At 37.5% G+C, this 22,622-nt stretch overlaps 2 protein-coding genes across 2 annotated transcripts; one reads left to right on the top strand and one right to left on the bottom strand.

The window, feature by feature from the left end:
• The first annotated feature begins 559 nt into the window (after positions 1 to 559).
• On the top strand, positions 560 to 1,211 carry LOC138871767 (uncharacterized). Its single transcript, XM_070149667.1, has 2 exons — positions 560 to 756; positions 809 to 1,211. Exons 1-2 carry the CDS (start codon positions 560 to 562, stop codon positions 1,209 to 1,211), a joined length of 600 nt encoding a protein of 199 aa, XP_070005768.1.
• A 3,305-nt stretch (positions 1,212 to 4,516) lies between these two features.
• LOC138871766 (uncharacterized) lies at positions 4,517 to 5,607 on the bottom strand. The gene is made up of 2 exons (XM_070149666.1): positions 5,214 to 5,607; positions 4,517 to 4,596 (listed from the first exon to the last, which is right to left on the bottom strand). Exons 1-2 carry the CDS (start codon positions 5,605 to 5,607, stop codon positions 4,517 to 4,519), a joined length of 474 nt encoding a protein of 157 aa, XP_070005767.1.
• Positions 5,608 to 22,622: the final 17,015 nt, after the last annotated feature.

Below are 22,622 nucleotides of genomic sequence, written 5' to 3'. Positions count from 1 at the left end.
TTACAACCAGGATGATAGGTATTGTGAGCAAAATGAAGAGGTTTTGTATGCCAACAACTATCAAGGACAACGAGGTAATGCTCCAAATCAACAATGGAGATCGCAAGAGAATAATCAGAATTGGGGCAACCAAGTCCAAGGAAATTGGAACAATAACAACAACAACTCTAACAATTGGGGGAGCAACAACCAGAATTGGGGTAAAATAGCATTTGGGGTGGCAACAACAACCAAGGAGGTTGGAATAACGGTAATCAAGGTAATTGGGGGCCGGGCTTTCAAAGGCCTCCAATGTTTCAACAACCAAACAACCAACCTCCATTTTCGTCCCAAGGTCCTAGCTCGTCCAACATTAAGATGAGATGGATTGAGTCAATATTTGAGCAAATGATGAAGAAGAATGTCGACTATGATGCCCAATTGGCGTCCCATAATACTTCTATCCGTAATCTAGAGGTCCAACTTGGTCAGATTTCACAAGCTTTAAACACTTGCCCTAAGGGGACACTACCTAGTGACACGGTAGTAAACCCGAAGGGTGAGAACAATACCGGCCACAATGGTAGTGACCAAAAGGAGCGGTAAAGGTGGTGAAACAAGTACCTCCAAGCAAAAGGAAGTTGTGAGTGATTATGTTGAAGTAAAAAATGAAGATGATCCTATAGTTGTTCAGCAAGTGAGTGAAGAGAAGTTGGATGGTGGGGTGAGAATTGGTATTCATGACAAAGAGGAGGAGACTCAAAATGACGTGAACCTGTATAGGGAACACGTGATAGACATTACCGGAAATAATAATGCCTAAAGCCAGGGCTCCCTTGCCTAGGCCTCCTCCACCTTACCCTCAAAGACTTGCAAAGCAGAAGAATGAAAACCAGTTCAAGAAGTATATTGAGATGATGAAAAGTTTGTCAATCAATGTACTCTTAGTGAAAGCTCTTGAGCAAATGTCGGGATACGCCAAGTTTATGAAAGACTTGGTATCTAAAAAGAGATCTATGGATTATGAGACCATCAAAATGACTCATCAAGTGAGTGTCATTGTGCACTCGATGGCTCCAAAGCTTAAAGACCCCGGTGCATTTACCATTCCATGTACCATTGGGAGTGCGGATTTTGCAAAGGCCTTGTGTGATTTCGGAGCAAATATAAATTTGATGCTTACTCCGTATTCAAAACTTTGGGTATTGATCAACCGAGAGCTACTTCAATGAGATTGCAAATGGCTGATAGAACAATGAAGAGGTCGTTTGGTATTATTGATGATGTTCTTGTCCGAGTTGACAAGTTTATTTTGCTTGCGGATTTTGTGTTTCTCGACTGCGAAGTCGATGACGTCCAAATCCACTACTAAAAAGTAAATAGACATGGTCGCATACAATATAATATACTCAACTATGAGTCGGGGTCGAATCCCATAGAGAACAATATGTAGGCGATTAGGAATGTAAGAGAATTATCACTTGTTATGCAATGCCAAACACTTAGAATTGGTTTGAGAATATATTTATACCTAAATGCGGAAATGTAAACTAATCTAGAAAGCAAGTAAAATGATCAATGGCTACAAGGATGGATGCATCGGGAATTACACTCAAGTAACGATCCAATGTATTTCAAGATTTTATAAATATGAGCGAGTTTATGTTAATTAGCCACGGGTAATAATTCTATATTAGCTTCTTCCAAAGACTAGCAAGATTTCCTAATTGAATTATCCCTAAAACAATTAAGAGATTAAGCACCCCCGATTATGGCTACAAGTAGTTCAATCTTATTCCTAGGTAGAATCTATAAAATGAGGGTTAAAGCCTCAAGTTCTTGTTAATTAATCTTTCCCAACCCCAAATAATCTTTCCCAAAATTAATTCGGAGTTGATGGGCGAGTCCTAGGGTTATCTAATCCCTTTGGAAATATTAAAGAAAAAGAATAATTAAAAGAACAATAACTCACTTCATAAAAGGATAAAAATTATTCAATACGTAAGCACAACAAGGTATTTAATCCATACTTTAAACACGATTATTTCCATAAACAATATTCAAGTGTTGAATACAATACTACACACTTAGATATTCAACACAAAGCAAGGAAATGAAGAAATGAGTACAAAAGAGTAAGAAATTCTTAACCACAATCTTCAAAACCTAAGTGTAAGTGCATAAACCCTAGCTTTCAACCTTGATCTCTCTAGTCCTAAGACTAAAAATAATCCAAAAAGATGTTTTACAAATGAGCTGGTTTAGGTATTAAATGGTTTGGGGTGAAAAATGTGAATTTCCAGAACTGCCCAGTTTTTCAGCCCAGTTTCTTCTTCGCGTTCGCATTCGCGTTCGCATATGAAAAATGTGAATTTCCAGCCTAATTGTTTTCCTTAGGCTTCACATTCGTGTTTGATCCTTCGCGTTCGTAAAGGTTTGAGTTCTGATTCTGCGCGTTCGCGGTAGGTACTTCGCGTTCGCGAAGGTCTGGATTCCTGCTTCTTCGCGTTCGCGAAGGGTAAATCATTGGCAGGTTCCATTTCTTCATTTTAGTTCCTTTTTGACTTATTTTCACTTGGTTTCTTCACCATTACTTCTAAATCACATACAACTTGTAAAATAGAAGTAAATGACATTAAACACACGATTTTATCACTCAAACCTAGCAAAAATATAGGTTTAAAGACAAGACAAGTTTGTAAAATACCAACTTATCAAACCCCCAAACTTAAACTATTGTTTGTCCTCAAGCAATGAAAGCGACAAAATCTCCACCCAAGTATTTAACTCAATAGTGCATCCATATCACGCCAAGCCAAAAAGGTCTACTATAAGCACAAACACATGACTTCGATTGATACCAACAATTACTCCAAAGCATATGAATTGCCAAACACTTCTCATGAACTTCATTACGTTTCAAGTGCTCAAACACTATGCAAATCAAAGTAGCAATCAAGTCATGACACTAAAGCTTCACAATTTGCCTCTTTATCACAAGTAACTTTCTTTGGTCATTCCTTCCAATTGAAAATGTGATTAAATTCATAACTCAAATCTCATGTGCCCTAACATTTAAGAGAGAATCCCAACTTATAAATTGCAATTTAAACACACATGGGATATCAAATGGAAAGAATTAACTCTCACTCACTCAGAGATGTTCAAATGCACAAAAGTAGTACTATAGGCTTGCCCTTCATGTATTTCTCCACTAATGTAGACACATTTGGTTCAAAATCAAGTAGGACTTAAAGGATTGTAGTTTAGGCTTTTGGTTAAGGTAGGGCACAATTTTGGTTAGATTGACTCAAAACCTCCCCAAGCACTACAAAATTTACAATTAAAGTCCATTTCCTTCAAAAACATTTTCCATCCTTTTTTCACTTTTTATTCCACACCTAATCTTCCCTTTATTCACAACTTCTTCTTCTTCTTCTTCTTCTTCTTCTTCTTCTTCTTCTTCTTCTTCTTCTTCTTATTATTATTATTATTATTAATATAGTTTTTGTCTTCCTTCCTTTTCAAAATTAAGGAATGTTTCACTCCTTTTTTTCACCTTTCAACTTTTTTAGCAACTTCCATATCATAACTTTTCCAACCTTCACCCCCAAACTTAGGCTTTTAACCTATGTTTAAACTTTCAAAGTACTTAGGGAGGTGGGGTGCCAAAAGCTAGATCAATAAAGAACAAAGGATTAAAGCTTGTAACATGGTTGCCAAAGAACAAGGTTAAAGGCTCAAAATGGGTTGACTAGGGAAAATATTCAAGGGTAGGAAATTTAAGGCACAATAGCGGTCCAAGGAAGGCTTAATATCATCTTTCAAACCAAGTTAGTCTATGATTTCGCCTTGAAGCACATTTTCGGGCAAGTTCTAAACTACAAATAATGCAAAAGAACTCACAATGAATCTCACCACACATGGCACATGAACACTCAAGTGGAATACAAATCCAAAATCCAATTGAAACCAATGACTTAAAGAGGTTACATATAGCATAGGAAGCTATTTAGTGAATCAAAGAGCCGAAATTTGAGTCTAAAAGTCATGACAATGATCTTTACTTCAATTTTTTTTTCAATGACCAAAAATTCATATGCCGAGGTTTAAATCATGTTGGTATCATGCAAGCCACAAATCGGTCAATGGGCACAAACCCCAACTCAAACCATTTATTCTTCCTAAATTAACATAAGATATATCTAAACTACAAGACTAATTCCCTTAAGAAAGTCGTCTATCTATCCATCATCGGGAAAAATCGACAAAAATTTACTAACAATTACCCGGTTCAAAAACAAAATTGGCATCCTCGGAAAAAGAACCGTGGTAAAAAAAATCAAGGATATCGCCACCAAAATAAAGTATACTATATAAACAAAAAATTAAGAAGCTAGTAAACCTCAAGTCACTAAACACATACTATATACAACAACAACAACAACAACAACTACCTAGTAAAATCCCACATAGTGGGGTCTGGGGAGGGTAATGTGTACGCAGACCTTACCCTTGCCCCGATAGGGCAGAGAGACTATTTCCGATAGACCCTCGGCTCAGAAAGGCGGAAATAAAAAATAAGAGAAGAGAATTCATTAGTAACTCCAGTAGAAACTGTAATAGTAATAGAAGCATAAAAACCAAAAGATGAATGACATACAATAACAGTAACCAGAGTCTAAGGCCCGGGGTTAAGATAAACAGCAAGAATAGTGTGTGTTCAACATAAACTGCAAGCCATCTAAGATCAACCCTAATCCAACCCCGCCTCACCCCCGATATGAAGTAAGGAGAGCTCAACTACCCCTATTTTACAACCCTAATGCTTGACCTCCAGACCTTCCTATCAAGGTCCATGTCCTCGAAAATCTGCAGTCGTACCATGTCCTGCCTAATCACTTCTACCCAATACTTCTTAGGTCTCCCTCTACCTCTTCTCGTACCTACCACAGCCAATCGCCCATACCTCCTCACCGGTGCATCAAGGCTTCTCATCTGTACGTGCCTGAACCATCTGAGCCTTGCTTCCCGTATCTTGTCATCCACAGGGGCAACGCCCACCTTCTTTCGAATATCTTCATTTCTAATCTTGTCTGTCCTAGTGTGCCTGCACATCCACCTCAACATCTGCATCTCTGCTACTTTTATCCTCTGGATATGGGAGTTCTTAACCGGCCAACACTCTGCCCCATACAACATGGCCGGTCTAATCACAGCTCTATAAAACTTACCTTTGAGTATCGGTGGCACTTTCTTGTCACACAAGACTCCAGATGCAAGCCTCCATTTTATCCAGCCCGCTTCTATGCGATGAGTGACGTCCTCGTCGATCTCTCCGTCCCCCTGAATCATCAACCCAAGGTACTTGAAGCTATCTCTCTTGGGGATGACCTGTGACCCAAGCCTCACGTCCCCGCCTATTTCCCTCGACTCAGCACTAAACTTGCACTCCAGGTACTCTGTCTTAGACCTGCTCAATTTGAAACCCTTAGACTCGAGAGTCTGTCTCCAAACTTCCAATATCTCGTTAACACCAGTCCTCGTCTCGTCAATTAGAACTATGTCATCAGCAAATAACATATACCATGGCACCTCCCCTTGAATATGGTGTGTCAAAGCATCCATCACCAAGGCAAATAAAAACGGGCTAAGCGTGGAGCCTTGGTGTAAACCCAAAACTAAAACATACTTTATATAAAAACAAAAACTCAAGAAGCTAGTAAACATACTAATATAGCACATCACATGAAAGTACAATAACAATTAATAAACTAAAACACTGACCAATCTACGCAAGTTATGACATAAAAAAGAAGAAAAAAAGATTGTTCATGCTCGGCATGCGTCCATCATATCTAAATGAGTCACCCCCAACCTAAAAGTGTTGCACTGTCCTCAATGCAACTAATCAAAACAAGATAAAATGAAGGAGGTGCGCCCTAAAACAACATCAGTCGAAGTTGGAGGTGGTGGGAAATTTGAGCTACAAATTTGTATCATCATCATCCTCCGATTCATGTGAACCACTAAATGTACTCAGCTTTTGCATCATCTTGGACAGAAGTTTGCTTTTCTTCTTCTCATGCTCCTTGAACTTTCTCTGCCTCTTATCAATCTTTCCTTGTCGGCGACTCATATTCTCCAAACTGGTGTTAATGGCCTCTACCTTGCTCGTGATTGCTTTTTGCTATTTGACCACATCCTCCATGGATGGTGGGGCAGCATCCCCAAAAGATGTGCTAGCCCCTGGTGGGCCAGTGGGAAGGCCAACTATAAGCTGTCTAATATGCACTTCTACTCCATGTATCTAACTGGATAAGTGGCGCATAGTGTGAGGGCCAGACTAGAGTGGTCCCATGGGGTCAAAGGACCCTGATGCAGGTGCAAAGGATCTAGTGGGATCAATGATGGCCTCAGAGAACTACCCAAATGAAGAGGAAGTAACATCAATTCTTTTCTCTTTTTGCTTGTCACTGGGTCCCCTCTTCAATAAAGGATGGATCATTGGCTTTCCTGGGCCTTTCTCAATATCATTTGGGCGTTTTGGAACCCCAACATCATAGCATAGTCGAGTAATCAAGGATGGGAAGAATAGGCTCTTGGACCTCCCATGAGTGGCTTCCTCAATTTCCCGAACAATGTGCTCCCCCACGTTCACAGGCAGTCCATCCATAATAGCAGCAATAATTAGTGCCCTATCTGGTGTCACATCAGTATCATTTGTAGAGGGCAACACTCTTGAACAGATAATAGAGAGCTATGTCTTTGCCTCAGCCATGAAATCATGAGAATCAACTCCCTTGTGCACTATCATCCACTTCGGGGTAACCCCATCATGTAACTTATCCACTAGCCACTCGTTTCCTCCTGCTTTAGCTCTGTCTTTGTAGACCTCATTATCAGAATTGGGAAGGACATAAATACATTGATTATCTCAGGGCTGAAATGGACTTGCACGCCCTGCACAGTAGTAGCAAAGGCACCTCGGAAGTCGATCCTCAAGGCGTTTGCATAGAATTCCAAAACTATTGTGTGGTTGGCATTATTTGGTTGCTCGGCAAAACAAATCCACCTACTTTCTATCAACCGTGTGTAGAAGCTCGACATTTTTGCTTCGACCTTTTCCAAGTTTATGCCTCTTTCCCGGATGATGGTCTTTGACAAGAGTTCATCATATTTTTGCTCACATGCTGCACAAAGAAACCGGTCATGATCAACGGGTTCCTCTTGTTCAGCTCCAAAGACATATTCTTGCTCAATTTCATTATGTTCTGGATCCATTTTATGCCCAAAGTACTTACAAAGTAGACCAACAATGTTAAAAGCTCATATAGACACTTAAAACAATGCATTAGGAAGTATTTAGGCCAAAGAAATGGGCGAAAAAGGTCCCCGACTTAGCTGTGCGAAGCTACTATTTTTCGCCAATTTTGGGACTGCCAATGGTTGCTCTTCACGTTCGCGATTAGCCCATCGCATTCGCGAAGAGATTTTTTTTTTACTAGAATTAGACCTTCGTGTTTGCGAAGGTCAAAAAGTTTCTGCCCCAGTGATTTGCCTTCGCGTTAGCGAGAAGACCCTCGCGTTAGCGAAGGTTATCTTCCTCGCCCAGACCTAGTTTTCTTTCAGGCATTTCTTCAAACAGTTGGGGTGCCCTCTTTTCTTTGTTCATTTACAAACCATTTAAGCACAAATCTTGCCCAAATTTTTCTTCAACAAAATATACTCACACTCAAACAACCTCACCCAGCAAGCAACAACCAATTTCAAACACAAGTTTGCCATCTAATGCTCAAAATTTGAACCTTAAGGACCAGACAACCATGATTGCTCTTCTATTGTTTCACACCAAGAAAGATAAGAAAGATTTAGATACAAGAGAGGAAATTACATACCTTGAGAGTGGTGAGAGAGAATCACAATGAACTTGAAGAGTATGGGGAATTTTTCTTTTTTGGGAATAAAGGAGTAGAACTGTTCTTGAGCCAAAGAGAGGTGTTAGGGCCGATTTCCAATATTTTACAACTTTAAAACCTACCTGACTCTACGCGTTCACAAGGGATTTTTCGCCTACGCAAAGAGTAATAACTTCCAACAGGTCGCGAACGCGAGTGAGTCATCGCAAACATGAAGGTTTAAAATTTTGTAAACCTACGCGAATGCGAGAGTTCCACGCGAACGCGAAAAGTAGTTTTTTGTAGTTGTACAGTTCTGGCAGCTACTTGTTTTGGCTCTCCGGACCACTCCGACATGCTCAAATCAACTCCAAAATATCTAAAACTAGGCAGATTAGTCAAAAATAATATTCTAAGCTATTCTAAAAAAGAAAAATTCAAAAACGACTAAAAATTTTAAAAACGATGGGTTGCCTCTCACCAAGCGCCGCATTTAACGTCGTGGCACAATGCAAGACAACTTTACCACTTTTATCGCCACTTGGACGATATGAATTGGGCACCCAACTTGGAATCAAGCTTGTGACCACGAGTGGTAGGGGGTGGTAAGTAGATGATCAAGCCAAGACTTAATTTCTTCATTTTGCACTTCTTGGCTTTCATGTGAGGAATGTCATTTTGCCTTCTTGTTCCCTCAAATGGTAAGATGTATGGTTTTTGCCTTTCCTCCTTGCAATCCTTCATTGACTCGTGTAGTTCAATTCCCATATCACCACACAATTCCAATGTTGAAAAATGCTTGGAATGCAACATCAACCCTCCAAATTGCAATTCTTCCCGGATTTTGACATCCTCTTTTTCCCCCCGGACTAGAGTCAATTTCAACCAAATTTTCATTTACACCGATTGACGCTAATTCCATATTTTTCTTGGCATCACTAACACTCATGGATTCGGTTGGTGGATATTCAATTCTTGATTCCTCAAAGTAGAGCTCACTTTCTTCCTCGAAATCGGACTCTTCTTGACTTCCTTCCACACTCTCAAAGTTGGTGGACATAGTGAGCCTCAACCAATATTTTCATTTGATCTTCCAAAGTGTGGATATGTTCATCATTGTGAGTCAAGCTTTGTTTCAAGTCCTCGAGTGCAAAGTTATGCTTCTCTGCATTTGCAAGAATGGTCTCCAACATGAGCATCATCTTCTCATTTTGAGCATTTGAGAGTTCTTCTTGATTTTGATCAAGCGCCAAGGAAGGATTTTCGGCTTCCACATCTAAGGAAACTCTTGGCTATCATTAACTTGCGAGGCTTTTTGGACCTCTAAAGCTTCAAGTATTTCTCCCATTTGTAAGTGCAACCTTTCAAGTGCCAAGTCATTTTGGAGACTATTTTCCAAAAGCTCCTCCAAGGCACTTTGGTCTTTGTTTCCTCCTTCAATTAGGCATTCTAACATGAGCTTGAACTCTCCATGTTGACCATGCTTAACTTCTTCCACTTCCATAGCCCTATCATTTTCATCACAAAAAGTAGAATCATCATAACGGGGGCTTGGGGAAGGGAAGGACAAATGATTACAATACTTCCAATGACCATTTTGACAACCACACTTTTCATCAAATACTCCACTCATGGGTTTGAGATTGTGCTCACAATCCACCCTCGGGAGAATTTAAATAATTTTGTCACGAGTGTGGTCCTCCACAATAAGGACAAGGGTCATCAAAGTATGAACAACTACATCCGACCAAATTTCATTATATGATGCCATTTTTCAAAAATAAGAAAATAAACAAGAAACAAACAAGAAAAATATATCAAGGTAAGAAAAATTAATTACGCAAATATTCACAAGTTTGCAAAGCACATACGCTTATTTCTCAAATAACCTAAATTACGCCAAATTGTTCCCCGACAACGACGCCAATCTAGATGACGTCCAAATCCACTACTAAAAAGTAAATGGACATGGTCGCATGCAATATAATATACCCAACTATGAGTGGGGGTCGAATCCCACAGAGAGCAGTATATGGGTGATTAGGAATGTAAGAGAATTATCACTTGTTATGCAATGTCAAACACTTAGAATTGGTTTGAGAAAATATTTATACCTAAATGCAGAAATATAAACTAACCTAGAAAGCAAGTAAAATGATCAATGGCTATAAGGATGGATGCATCGGGAATTACACTCAAGTAATGCTCCAATGTATTTCACGATTTTACAAATATGAGCGAGTTTATATTAATTAGCCACGGGTAATAATTCTATATTAGCTTCTACCAAAGACTAACAAGACTTCCTAATTGAATTATCCCTAAAACAATTAAGAGATTAAGCACTCCCGATTATGGCTACAAGTAGTTCAATCCTATTCCTAGGTAGAATCTATAAAATGAGAGTTAAAGCCTCAAGTTCTTGTTAATTAATCTTTCCCAACCCCAAATAATATTTCCCAAAATTAATCCGGAGTTAATGGACAAGTCCTAGGGTTAGTTAATCCCTTTGGAAACATTAAAGAACAAGAATAATTAAAGTAACAATAACTCACTTCATAAAAGGATAAAAATCATTCAATACATAAGCACAACAAGATATTTAATCCACACTTTAAATATGATTATTTCCATAAATAAGATTCAAGTGTTGAATACAATACTACACACTTAGATATTCAATACAAAGCAAGGAAATGAAGAAATGAGTACAAAGGAGTAAGAAATTCTTAACCATAATCTTCAAATCTTCAAAACTCAAGTGTAAGTGCATAAACCCTAGCTTCCAACCTTGTTCTCTCTAGTCCTAAGACTGAAAATAAGCCAAAAAGGTGTTTTACAAATGAGCTGGTTTAGGTATTAAATGGTTTAGGGTGAAAAATGTGAATTTCCAGAACTACCTAGTTTTTCCGCCCAGTTTCTTCTTCGCGTTCGCGACTATACGTTCGCGAAGGTTTGTTTTCCTTAGGCTTCACGTTCGCATTTGATCCTTCGCGTTCGCGAAGGTTTGAGTTCTGATTCTTCGCGTTCACGGTAGGTTCTTCGCGTTCGCGAAGGTCTGGCTTCCTGCTTCTTCGCGTTTTCGAATGGTAAATCACGGGCAAGTTCCATTTGTCCATTTTAGCTCCTTTTTGACTTAATTTTACTTGGTTTCTTCACCATTACTTCTAAATCACATACAACCTATAAAATAGAAGTAAATGACATTAAACACACGATTTTATCACTCAAACATAGCAAACATATAGGTTTAAAGACAAGATAGATTTGTAAAATACCAACTTATCAACAATGAGGTACCGATAGTATTGGAAAGGCCTTTCCTCGCAACAGGTAAGGCATTGGTTGATGTGGAAGCAGGGGAACTTACCTTCCGGGTGGGTGACAAAAAAGTTGTCTTCCACGTGTGCAAATCAAAGAGGCAACTGAATAGTACTGAGGTTTGTTCTTTTGTGGATCTGGTGACAGAGGTGATAGTTGATGACACGAGTGCCATGATCAATGTGGAGGATCCTTTGGAATCTGTATTGTTGAACCATGATATGACCAAGGATGAAGGCTTGGTAGAGTATGTCAATACCCTGCATGGAATGGGTTCTTACTCCTATGAGCCCCGTAAAATTTCCTTGGATCTTGAGAACAGAAAGACTCCACCAACAAAGCCCTCAATCGAGGAACCTCCCGTATTGGAGTTGAAGCCTTAGCCTCCACACCTCAGGTATGAATTCTTAGGCCCTTGTTCAACTTTATCTGTTATTCTTTCTTCGTGCCTTACTAACGTGCAGGTAGATGCCACCCTTGAGGTGCTTCAAAGAAGGAAGAGGGCAATTGGATGGACTCTAACTGATATTTGGGGGATAATCCCCGCCTTTTGCATGCACAAGATTATACTTGAGGATGATGCCAAACCCTCTGTGGAACATCAAAAGAGGTTGAACGAGGCTATGCAAGAGGTCGTCAAGAAGGAAGTTATCAAATGGCTAGATGCAGGGGTTGTGTACCCCATCTCGAATAGTTCATAGACTTCACCGATACAATTTGTGCCGAAAAAGGGGGGTATGACTGTGGTCACAAATGAGAAAAATGAGTTGATCCACATTAGGACTGTCACCGGATGGAGGGTATGCATGGACTACCGAAGCTGAACAAAGTGACCCGCAAAGATCATTTTCCATTGTCCTTCTTGACCAAATGCCGGATAGACTTGCTGGGTGTTCCTACTATTGCTTTTTGTATGGGTACTCAGGCTGCAACTAGATTATGATTGCACCAGAGGACCAGGAGAAAACCACCTTCACATGTCCATATGGTACCTTTACATTTTCCCGGATGCCATTCGATTTATGTAATACACTGGCTACCTTTCTGTCACGAACCACAACTACGTGACCGGCACCCGGCACACTACCCGACCCGAGCGAACCAAACCATGTGATGCACCCAAATCATATACATGAAAACCAATTTAACTGCGGAAGCTCCTTGAAAATCTTATACATTTTCAAGTTAAACAATAAAATATTTTTAAATTCAAAATCACACATGACGCCCTTTCATAATGATAACAATGAGACTAAGTGAAATATACTTTCATGAATGTCGTATACAATCCCGTTACTACAACCTTTCATAACTATCTATGGAGCCTCTATACCAAAGAATAGAACCAACGGTTGGAGTAATTCCAACAAAATAAAATAAGGAAGAACATGATGGCTACCACGAAATAAAAGTGGTGCTTCATAATACCTCAGAAAGAGAGTCATCCTGGCCTAACCGCATGCCACGTATCATACATCATCCTGAAATATGTAAAGTAAGCAGGGCCCTGGAGGGGGGCCCCTAAGGGCTAAGTACATCACAACAGTACTTAATAAGTGTCATAGATTCTCTCTAATTTAAGTTCTTGGAACAAACTTTAGAAAATATAATGCACCAATATTTGATATAAAACGATAAGAAATTTTATCAATTCATGAACCTTGTTATTTTAAATAACAACCAAGTGAAATATAACCTACAATATAAACTTTTAAAACATTTACATCAATCCAAGATTTTGGATAAGCCGTACAAAATCATTTCATATTATTTAAGTCATCGAAATCACTTTCGGCTCCTTAGGCCTAAATATAAGAAAATCATCCTTACCTTTCACTGGGATTACTATACCATCACTGACATAAGAAAGTTAACTAAGTTATGTACCTAGCGGCAAATATCATATACCCTACTTGCTCAGGCCGTCTCATCGTAGTGCCGTACGAATTGACTCAGCCATGCTAATAATAGCAAAAAATAGTACTCTCTCGAGGGAGAGCACTCTGCCATAGTCTATACCACAAAGTGGTCATCTACGCCTACACCAACACGTGTAGTTTCATGACAACGAAATGAACACAAGTAACTCCCAAAACATTTGATACTTCAAAATAGATTCATAACATAGTAGATTCAAATGATCTACTTTTATCAAATCATAGCATTTATAGAAAATCTAAATCATTTGAACAAAAATTAAATAAATAACCTTTTACACGCTAAAGCCTTTAATAATTTAATATCAATCTTTAAAAGATACCACAAGAGCTATTCTGCACATCAATTTTCAAAAGAAATACTTTCCATAAAAACTTATCTTTAGCACTCAAATATGTATACTCTTGTCAATACGTAAGTTTTGATAAAAACTTATAACATTTACCTTGAGTGTCATTTTTCCAACAAGATTTAAAATAAAATTTTACACAATGGCATGACACTACATATGCAACATAATATTTTTAGTACATGGAAACATCCGTACTTGTTTGTCCCCACAAGCACGAAAGCACATTTTCAAACAACCTAAGCATTAACTTGAAACATGCTTTTAGAGAAAGTTCCTCAAGAAGAGTAAGTTTTAATCAACCTACCTCGCTTTCGCTTTATTAACATTCACAAGCTTTCAATCCTCTTTCATCATTCCAATGTTGATTAAAAAGCTCAACATCACCAACAAGTCGATATCTACAATTAGATATCCTAATTACATCAAAATATGACCTAAGATATTAATCATATCCATATATGGCTCATAAATTGGCTACAAGCCTCCAACAACTCAAATTGCCAAATATATTTACAAGCTAGACCATTCAACTTCATCCTTATATTTTAATACCCATTCGAAGTCATTAATGATACCACATCAATTGTCCAATGCCACCAAGTTATTATTCATCATCTTCCCTAATCAAAACTTGCAGAATATCCAATTCGAATGATTACTTAGTTGATCACTTCCATCTTTTCCTAACAAATAATTCTATAGGTTCTTTGTATTCAATCAATTTCATCGCCAAGATTCACCATTCATCTTCTTTCTTATTTTCTCAAAAGTACTATTCTTGCCATGAACTAAAGTTTTATAATCCAATATTTCAACCAATAAAACGTGTAACAAATACTTCAAATACTTCTAACTACTTATGATAAACGAGTTTGAAGCATTGAAGTTACTTCTAGTAGATCAATCTTGAAAAATCACAACTTTGGTGATTTTTGTGTTCTTGAGGATTTGATGATGAATCTAGAATTTGGATGTTATAATGATGTTAGAACTCATGTATATTGAGTAAGAATCAACCCAAAATAACATTAACAACTTACCTTGGTCGATTGGACTTGATTTGAGCTTAAAATCACCCCTTCACCTCAAGAACCCTAACCCCCAATAGTCAAAATACTCTCTCCCCGACTTGATATTTATAGGCCCAGATTTCTGGGCTTCGGACACGGCCTTGGATGCTATGGAAGCACTTCACTGCCAGTCATTCTTTCGGATGCGACCCCGGATGCTTCGTATCCGCAGGCTCCTCCACCAGCCTTTGATAATTTGATCATAACTTCTTGTAGGAATATCCAAATGACAAACGGTTTAAAGAGTTAGAAACTAGACTCAAAGACCTTTCATTTAATAGGTTTTCCATCACATAAATCCTTATACATATGTATATATGCTCGTCCAAATTTGGGTCTTGTGCGTTCTCATTTGGAACTTTAGTCCATGTAATTTCCATCTTAATTTGCCCCAAATGTTCTCCTTATGACCTATATCACTTCAAATAAGTCTTGTACACTTATTATCATATCCAATTAATATCCATCATATTAATAGTCCTTGTCTGCACACAAAATAATATAATTAGCACACGTCAACTTTGTTAATAGCGCTTAAGTACTTCGAAATTTTCCGGGGTTCTACACTTTCAGCGTGTATTCTAAGTTCAAAACCTGGGTATGTTGTTCTATACTTGTGTACCCAAGCGGACAACTCGAGCCGAGGGGCTACGTACCGGGAACCAAAAGGCCCTCCAGCTTTGTAACTTGTCCGAGCCTCTTCTTAATTTAAGGTATGGCACAAATAGAAAAGGAGTCACACCAGCGTGGACATCCCCAAAGATGAGAAGAGAAGGGTTTCGTAGCAGTTTATATACAGTTCAGATAATATCAAAGCGGTAAAAAGCAACGTTTAGCACATTAGGCCCAAACATGTAATTAAAACCCTATAATAAACAAAGCCAAATATAACAATTATTCTAAGCTTGAATTCTTGAACCCTGAACCAGAGATTCTGGGTTCGGTCCCCAGCAGAGTCGCCAGAGTGTCACATCTCCTTTTTACCCCCCGGAAGAGGTATATAAGGAAGTTTTTTCCAATTTAAGTAACAATCAAAACGAGAGTATTTATTTAAAATTCAGAGTCGCCACTTGGGATAATTTATGGTGTCTCAAGTCACCGGTTAAATCTCGAATCGAGGAAAGATTGACTCTGTTTTACAGTCCGTGGACACAGAAATCCGGGTAAGAAATTCTGTTAACCCGGGAGAAGGTGTTAGGCATTCCCGGATTCCATGGTTTTAGCACGGTCACTCAACTGTTATTATTGGCCTATTTATTTGATTTTAAAACATCTTTAAAACCTATGTGCATTTTATTCTTTTTAAACCACTTTTAATAAATTAGTGTTACATATTGCGAATTATCTCACGGGAACCGTACCCACGATCTACAACATGTTTATTTTATTAACAAGATTAAATTGGGGCCGGGTCACATAAATGTACCCCCGAATTTTTAAAAATTAAACATCACGACTATGTCGCGGGAACCGTACCCGTAGCCATGACAATTATTCAATTAACGCGCCTAAAGCAAATTACGGAAGTTCAAGGCATTTTTATACTAATTTTTGTATTTATGTGAAGGACATACATTATAGATTTATTTGCGTATGGCGCACCTCAATTTATTTTAGGAAAAAAGAATTTGTATTTAGCTAAGCAAACCTTAATACTCTTACTTATATCTAATAAAAAACTAAGTATCACAACCACGTCACGGGAACCGTACCCGTAATTATGATGTTTTAATTACGTGCCCAAAGCAAAACTAGGAAATTCAAGTTCAGAAGTCCAAAACATCAAATAAAAACAAGTTGTAACATGGACAACAACGTTCATATAGTAAAGGATCCCAACAATTTTACCTATCCCTAATATATAAAACCAAGCCTATGTAACATTGTAAAGTCTATACAATCAAGTAGTGAGAAAGCAGACAAATTAAATTACAATAAAGTAGACATTGGGGACAGAAAAAAACGAAGTCGAATGACAAACTTGACTTCCAGAAAAGAAATTTGAGATTCATCAGGCAACATTCAACGAAGCATCGCACATTTCTCCACAAATAAACCATTGTTTCATGTTTGGAAGTATTTTAATACTAGTAGTTACAAACTCTACAGACACCAACAAAACAAACTCCACATTTTCAGATAAGCACATCGACATTGCACCTCCTAAGACGCCTCAGATCATGGCGCTCAAGCCTGCTAATGACTATAATTTAAACAATGCCTTTTGTACCAAAGGAACCTTTAAGGGACTCATCAGGTGTACCAACTTGGAAACATATAATTGGAGAGGAAGAAATTGCTAGGGTGTCGACATACTTAACATTGATTAATCCAAATCAAGGTGACGATAACCAAACCCCTAACAGAAAAGATATCAAATCGTCCATCATAAACTCATTTCAAAGAGAGGAAGACGAACGACACTTTCTGAAAATTGCACATGAATGCACCAGGTCTAGTAGACAATTGCCAAATCAAACAACCTTAGCTAGACATGTAAACTACCCAGCTAATCAAAACCAATGCGAGCCAAAAGTACAGAATTTGCACTAAAAAGAACTGGGCAGATTTGCTTCTTAAATAATGCAAAACAGAGCAAATGTTAAATAGCCTAATAATTCTGACAACTGCCCAAATTCAGAAGATATGGATATTGTGCGACTAAATGCAGTAAGGTACACTTGGTACCTTCACAAACATGTGCGATGAACACAGAATCACATGCAAGTTGTAGGAAAACCAACTGAACTGTGTTAACCACAGATCTTATACCTTCGCGTAAACACCAAACAATTAACAAGAAATTTGTTTCCAAACTCAAATGGATAAGGGTCTGATTTATTCCATCAATGATTTTAGCAACAGAACCTCAAACATTGGAACCTTAACAGGTCATTAACATTAAAATGATGAGGATAGCTTCAGACACTAAATCACTTTAAGCACACAAGATAGACTTAAAGCATACCTCAAGCTAATCAACTATGAACATGTGACTCCAAAATTCTTCTCATGGGAGCCTATTCGAACAGAAACTAATAACACCTGTGAGCACGTGATTTTTGCCTTTACGAAAACTACTCCAAAATAAATCAAAAATTAAATAAATTTCTTTTACTGTGTAATTCTTGAATTTGCGTGGTGTTAAATATTTGTGTTATGTCCATAAATGTTTACTTTGTCATAATAAAATGAAAAATAAAATAAAATACATGTTGCATGCATATAGGATTTAATTATGCATTTAAAAGATAATTTAAATAAAATCACAAAAAATATGCAATAGTTCTATTTTCCACTGTGTGATTGATGTTTTGTCTATGTGTTAAATAATTGTTATAGAGTAATTAATATATTTTTGTGAAGTTAAAATTGTTTTATAATTAAACTTAGAAATTTAAATTAGAAAAAATGAAAAAAAATGTATATATATACAAAATCGGACCTGGATTAAAATCCAGGCCGAAAACCAAAATTACCCCCCCTTAGCCCAATCCAGGCAGCCCAAGTCTGGTCCAAACCAGACGAGCCGAAACGACAGCGTTTGGTCGTAGTTTTTCGGGGACCGTTGGATCAAATCCAACCAACTGTCAAGATCTCACCCCCTTTACCCGTAACCCGTAACCCGATCCAGTAACCTGACTCAGCCGACCCTAGCATTAAACCAAACGACATCGTTTGGTTTAATGAATTGATCCTGGCCCTTCATTCTATCTAATCCAACGGACAATATCAATCCACCCCACCCCTATATAAGTCCCAGGCCCCTACCCCGGCCCCAAACTAAACACCCCCCTCCTACACTGTTCATCATCGTCCCCCAAACCCCCACTCCTAACCCTAGCCGCCCTAGGATCCCACCGCCTGAAACTCGGCGGCATTAACGCCGCCGGTCACCAAAATAACACCCTAGAACCCCCTGAACCTCCTCTATCCAGATATGTTAGCCACTTGGCTCGAATCTTTCTGAAGGTTCTCGAATCTTCATTTGAAGATTCGAGCCAAGCTCAGATCTAAACCAAACAACCCCTAGTTAACACCATAGCACCCCCTAGCATGCCTCGTTATGGATCTGACATCGGTTTGGTTCGAATCCCCTCAGAACTCTTCGAATCTTCTTTTGAAGGTTCGGACCAAACAAGAACAAGCTCAGATCTATTCTAAACTGGCACCAAATGACCCCTAGGCTACCCTCACCCGTGTTTTGTATTTGGTCCCCCTCGAATCTGACCAGAAATAGTTAAGTCCCAAATCGAACCTTCAGGAACCCTAGAAATACCAAACTTCTGGATTCTGTCCAAGTTGAATAAAGATTGAGGTTTAATCGACCTTAGTCGAAGTATTTTCAGTGGAAAATACTTCGACTAAGGTCTGTTTGATTTCAAACAAAGTCCGAATCCAAGATGAATCCAAGTCTGTAAATTTAAAGATTTAGAGGTATTTTTTCTTATTTTTCTTTTTGTATTCTATGTGTGTTTTGTGTTTGTTTTATTAGACTGTAATTTTCACATCTTCTATTTTGATTCTGTCTCCTACCCGTCTATATGATATAATAAGTAAATTGTTTCTGATGGTATGATTATTTACAATACGTGTAATCGACTCGATTAAGTTTGTCGATTAGTTATATTATGAATTCTCGTTAATACTGATTGAAATAATCTGTTTCTATAGACTGCTTGTTGACAATTGTTGTAGACAATCAGTTTAATTAATACTCGTCAATTAAATCACCTTTGTTTACATTTCAATAAGTCTGTCAGAATAAATGTTGTATGTATATTGTTTCCTGAACATTAAGTTTCAGGGCATTGTCAGTATATTGACAATGCTCCTGTATTTGTTTGCTTTTAGTTCAGTTTTGAATTTCAGTTGAAATAATCCTGCATGTTCTGTGTAATGTTAAGGGTGTTTTATTCAGTGTTCAGTTGAGAATCCCCTGTTTAAATTCAGTTCTTGTCAATCAGTTATTAGAAATGTGATATACTGTCTCAAAATCATAGGATTGGTTATAGCTGTAAATCAGAAGGATAATTAAGTTTATACAGATTATAGAATCTGTTTTACAGTGGGTTCTGATTTTTCAGTAATAACAGTAGGTTTTCAGGGGTACTACTGGTAACGAAACAGTGAAGGTAATATGATATAATAGAGGGCTGAAAGTGGTTTGTTAATGGTTTTAATTTAATGAGATAATGGAAAACAAAGGGTAATGGACTGCTTAAGATCAGGGAAAAGTTAACTTAATGGGGTTTAAAGTAGAAAAAGAGGGTTTTAATGGAATTTTTCTGTTTTTAAAAGATAAAAGGGGTCCATGTAGCACTAACAAGAAAAGGGGCAGACCTGTATAAATACAGGATCTGATGGGCAGATTAAGGCAGTTTTTTTGGAGAGATTTCAGAACAGAATTTAGACAGACTTTAAGAGATTTAGAGAGGAAGAGAAAAAATCTGAAAAGATACAGTTTTCAGACAGATAAGTAGAGCTTAAGGGGACTGGAAAGGTTACAGTCATAATAAATTTGAAGGAGGGTTACAGTCGCACACACACACAGATACAACAGCAGAAACAGAAAATCAGAAAAATGGGAATTTGAAACCGAAAAGAAACTGAAATCTGAAATATTGTTCTTTTGTTGAATCTGTTCAATTTTTTTTGGTTCCACTGGTTCAGTTAAACATCTGAAGTTTTTTTTATGTAACTGTACTGTGCATCTGTTTTCTTCGGGTCTTATTATTGCTCAAATCTGTGGGAATACTGGTATTTTACTGAGTTTGTTACTGCTGAAATTTACTCCTTCCACCTTCATTTTCAGGTACATGTCTTTTAAATTTCATGTTGGAAAGAGATTCAACATGACTAATCAATGAAGCTTGAATTGCAATTCTGTTTTTCCATTTGTCCAAGTTCACCAGTTTAAATTTCATTTTGTTTCATGTTAGACAATTAGTAGTGAATTCAGTTTGATAACTATGAGTTAATTGTCTTACCTTGAAATTCATATAAGTTTTTGTAATAATGTTAGCTCTCCATCTCATTAGTTTTGTCATGTTTGAACTGTCAAGGTAAGAAACATGATATAAAGATTGGCCATTAATTAGGCCTTGTGACATTGTTAGTTGAATAAAGAATAGCGTGAAAAATATAAAAACCATATTGCTAGTTTATTCTGATCATCTGATTTAGTTGTGGAAGGAATGATATAAGTTGTACGTTCATATGTGGCATCATAACAGGTATCTATAGAACCATTAGTGGACGGTAAGTTGAGTTGTTATGGCACATTATGATGTTAAAGTGTTACGAATGTTTCAAAACATACAAATATGAACATATGACATGTAAGGCAATGTTGTTAATCAATTTGTATAATAATTCCCTTTCTTATCAATTTAATGCTTATTTATCATCCTAAATAAATAATTAGGCCTATTGGATTAAAAGCAAGTATATGAGAATAAAAATGAGATGTACAAATTGCAACACTTTACATCAACGACAATTAGAAATAGGACTTGCATTAAAAAAAAAATAATAAAAGTTCTTGAAAAAATATTCTTCCCTTTATAAATCATTTTTAGTTTCATATATAATTCATTATCGAGCATATAGATATATATGTCGTATTTGTGAAGAGTAGTATTAATCATGTTCTTATTCTTTATTTTGAATTTGAATAGTCTTGGGATGAACATAATTAATATTCGGAAATTATAGTCAACGGGCAATATTTAATAAATCATGAATTCTTTTAAGAATTTAAAGGCATCCCCTAAAATATGAATCCCCTTATAAACAATTTTGTGGAAAATCCATAATATTGTTAACAAAAATTTTACGCAACCAGGGATGCGTTCACGCACCCTGATTATATTTTTAAAAGCAAAAAATTTGGATTATGCGTACGCGCAATTTCGAGTGAATATTTAATAAAATGAATTTCTTTTAAAAAAATATTAAATAATTTTATATAACCCGAGATGTGCAGTTCATTGTCTAAATACAAGGGTGATGATGTTCCTGATTTTATTTTTCGAACATATGTTTTGTTGATAAAAACTATAACAATTTTATTGTGTACACGTACGCGTGGCACGATCTCCGGTAATTATAAAAGGTATATAATACGAATATATGTACGCGTAATTCGTCCATATAATTGTAAACAATAAGTAAAAGCGGTTGTAAAATCATGCAATAAAAACATATTTAGTAAAAAATCAAGATAGTTAAGCCAAGAATGAAAGCAGTTGAGCGACCGTGCTAAAACCACGGAATTCGGAAATGCCTAACACCTTCTTCCGGATTAACAGAATTCCTTACTCAGGATTTCTGGTTCGCAGAATAATAAACAGAGTCATATTCTCCTCGATTCAGGGATTAAAATTGGTGACTTGGGACGCCTTAAAATTCCCAGGTGGCGACTCTGAAATAATTAAATAAATCCCGTTTCGACTGTCCTTTAATTGGAGAAAACTCCCTTGTACCCCTCGCGGGCACGGAAAAAGGAGGTGTGACAGCTCTGGCGACTCTGCTGGGGACAAAAGTGTTGTAACCCAGAACCACTGGTTCAGGGTTTAAAGAATTCGAGCTTAAGATATCTGTGTTAATTGGCTTTATTTACTATATGATTTTCAACTGTTTATATGCTAATATGCTAAATGTTGCTTTTTACCGCTTTAATATTATTTGAATTGTGAATATATACAACTGCTACGAAACCCCCTTCTTTCTGAGTCTTCTGAATTTATGGTGTACACGTGCGCGTGACCCACCTTTCTGTTAAAGTCATACCAAATAAGACGGAGTTGGGACAAGTAACTAGGCCGGGCAGACTTTCGTGCTCCCGGTACGTTGCCCCCGCTTCGGCTCAAACTGTCCGTTTGGGTAAGCCAGGTTTAGAACAATCAACCTAAGGTTTTACACTTAGAATAACTCAGCCATGTACCGGATCCCTAGTAGGAACGAATATTTGCATCATATGCATTTGGCCTTGGAGACTCAACACAGGGGTTGGGTCTGTCTAGGACAGGTGAACCCAAAATAAAAAGACCATCATGATGC

This window comes from Nicotiana sylvestris, chromosome 6 (genome assembly GCF_000393655.2).
Source record: "Nicotiana sylvestris chromosome 6, ASM39365v2, whole genome shotgun sequence".
Lineage (NCBI taxonomy): Eukaryota > Viridiplantae > Streptophyta > Magnoliopsida > Solanales > Solanaceae > Nicotiana > Nicotiana sylvestris.
Note: the sequence above shows the minus strand (reverse complement) of the source record. Positions and strands in the feature narration are given on the sequence as shown.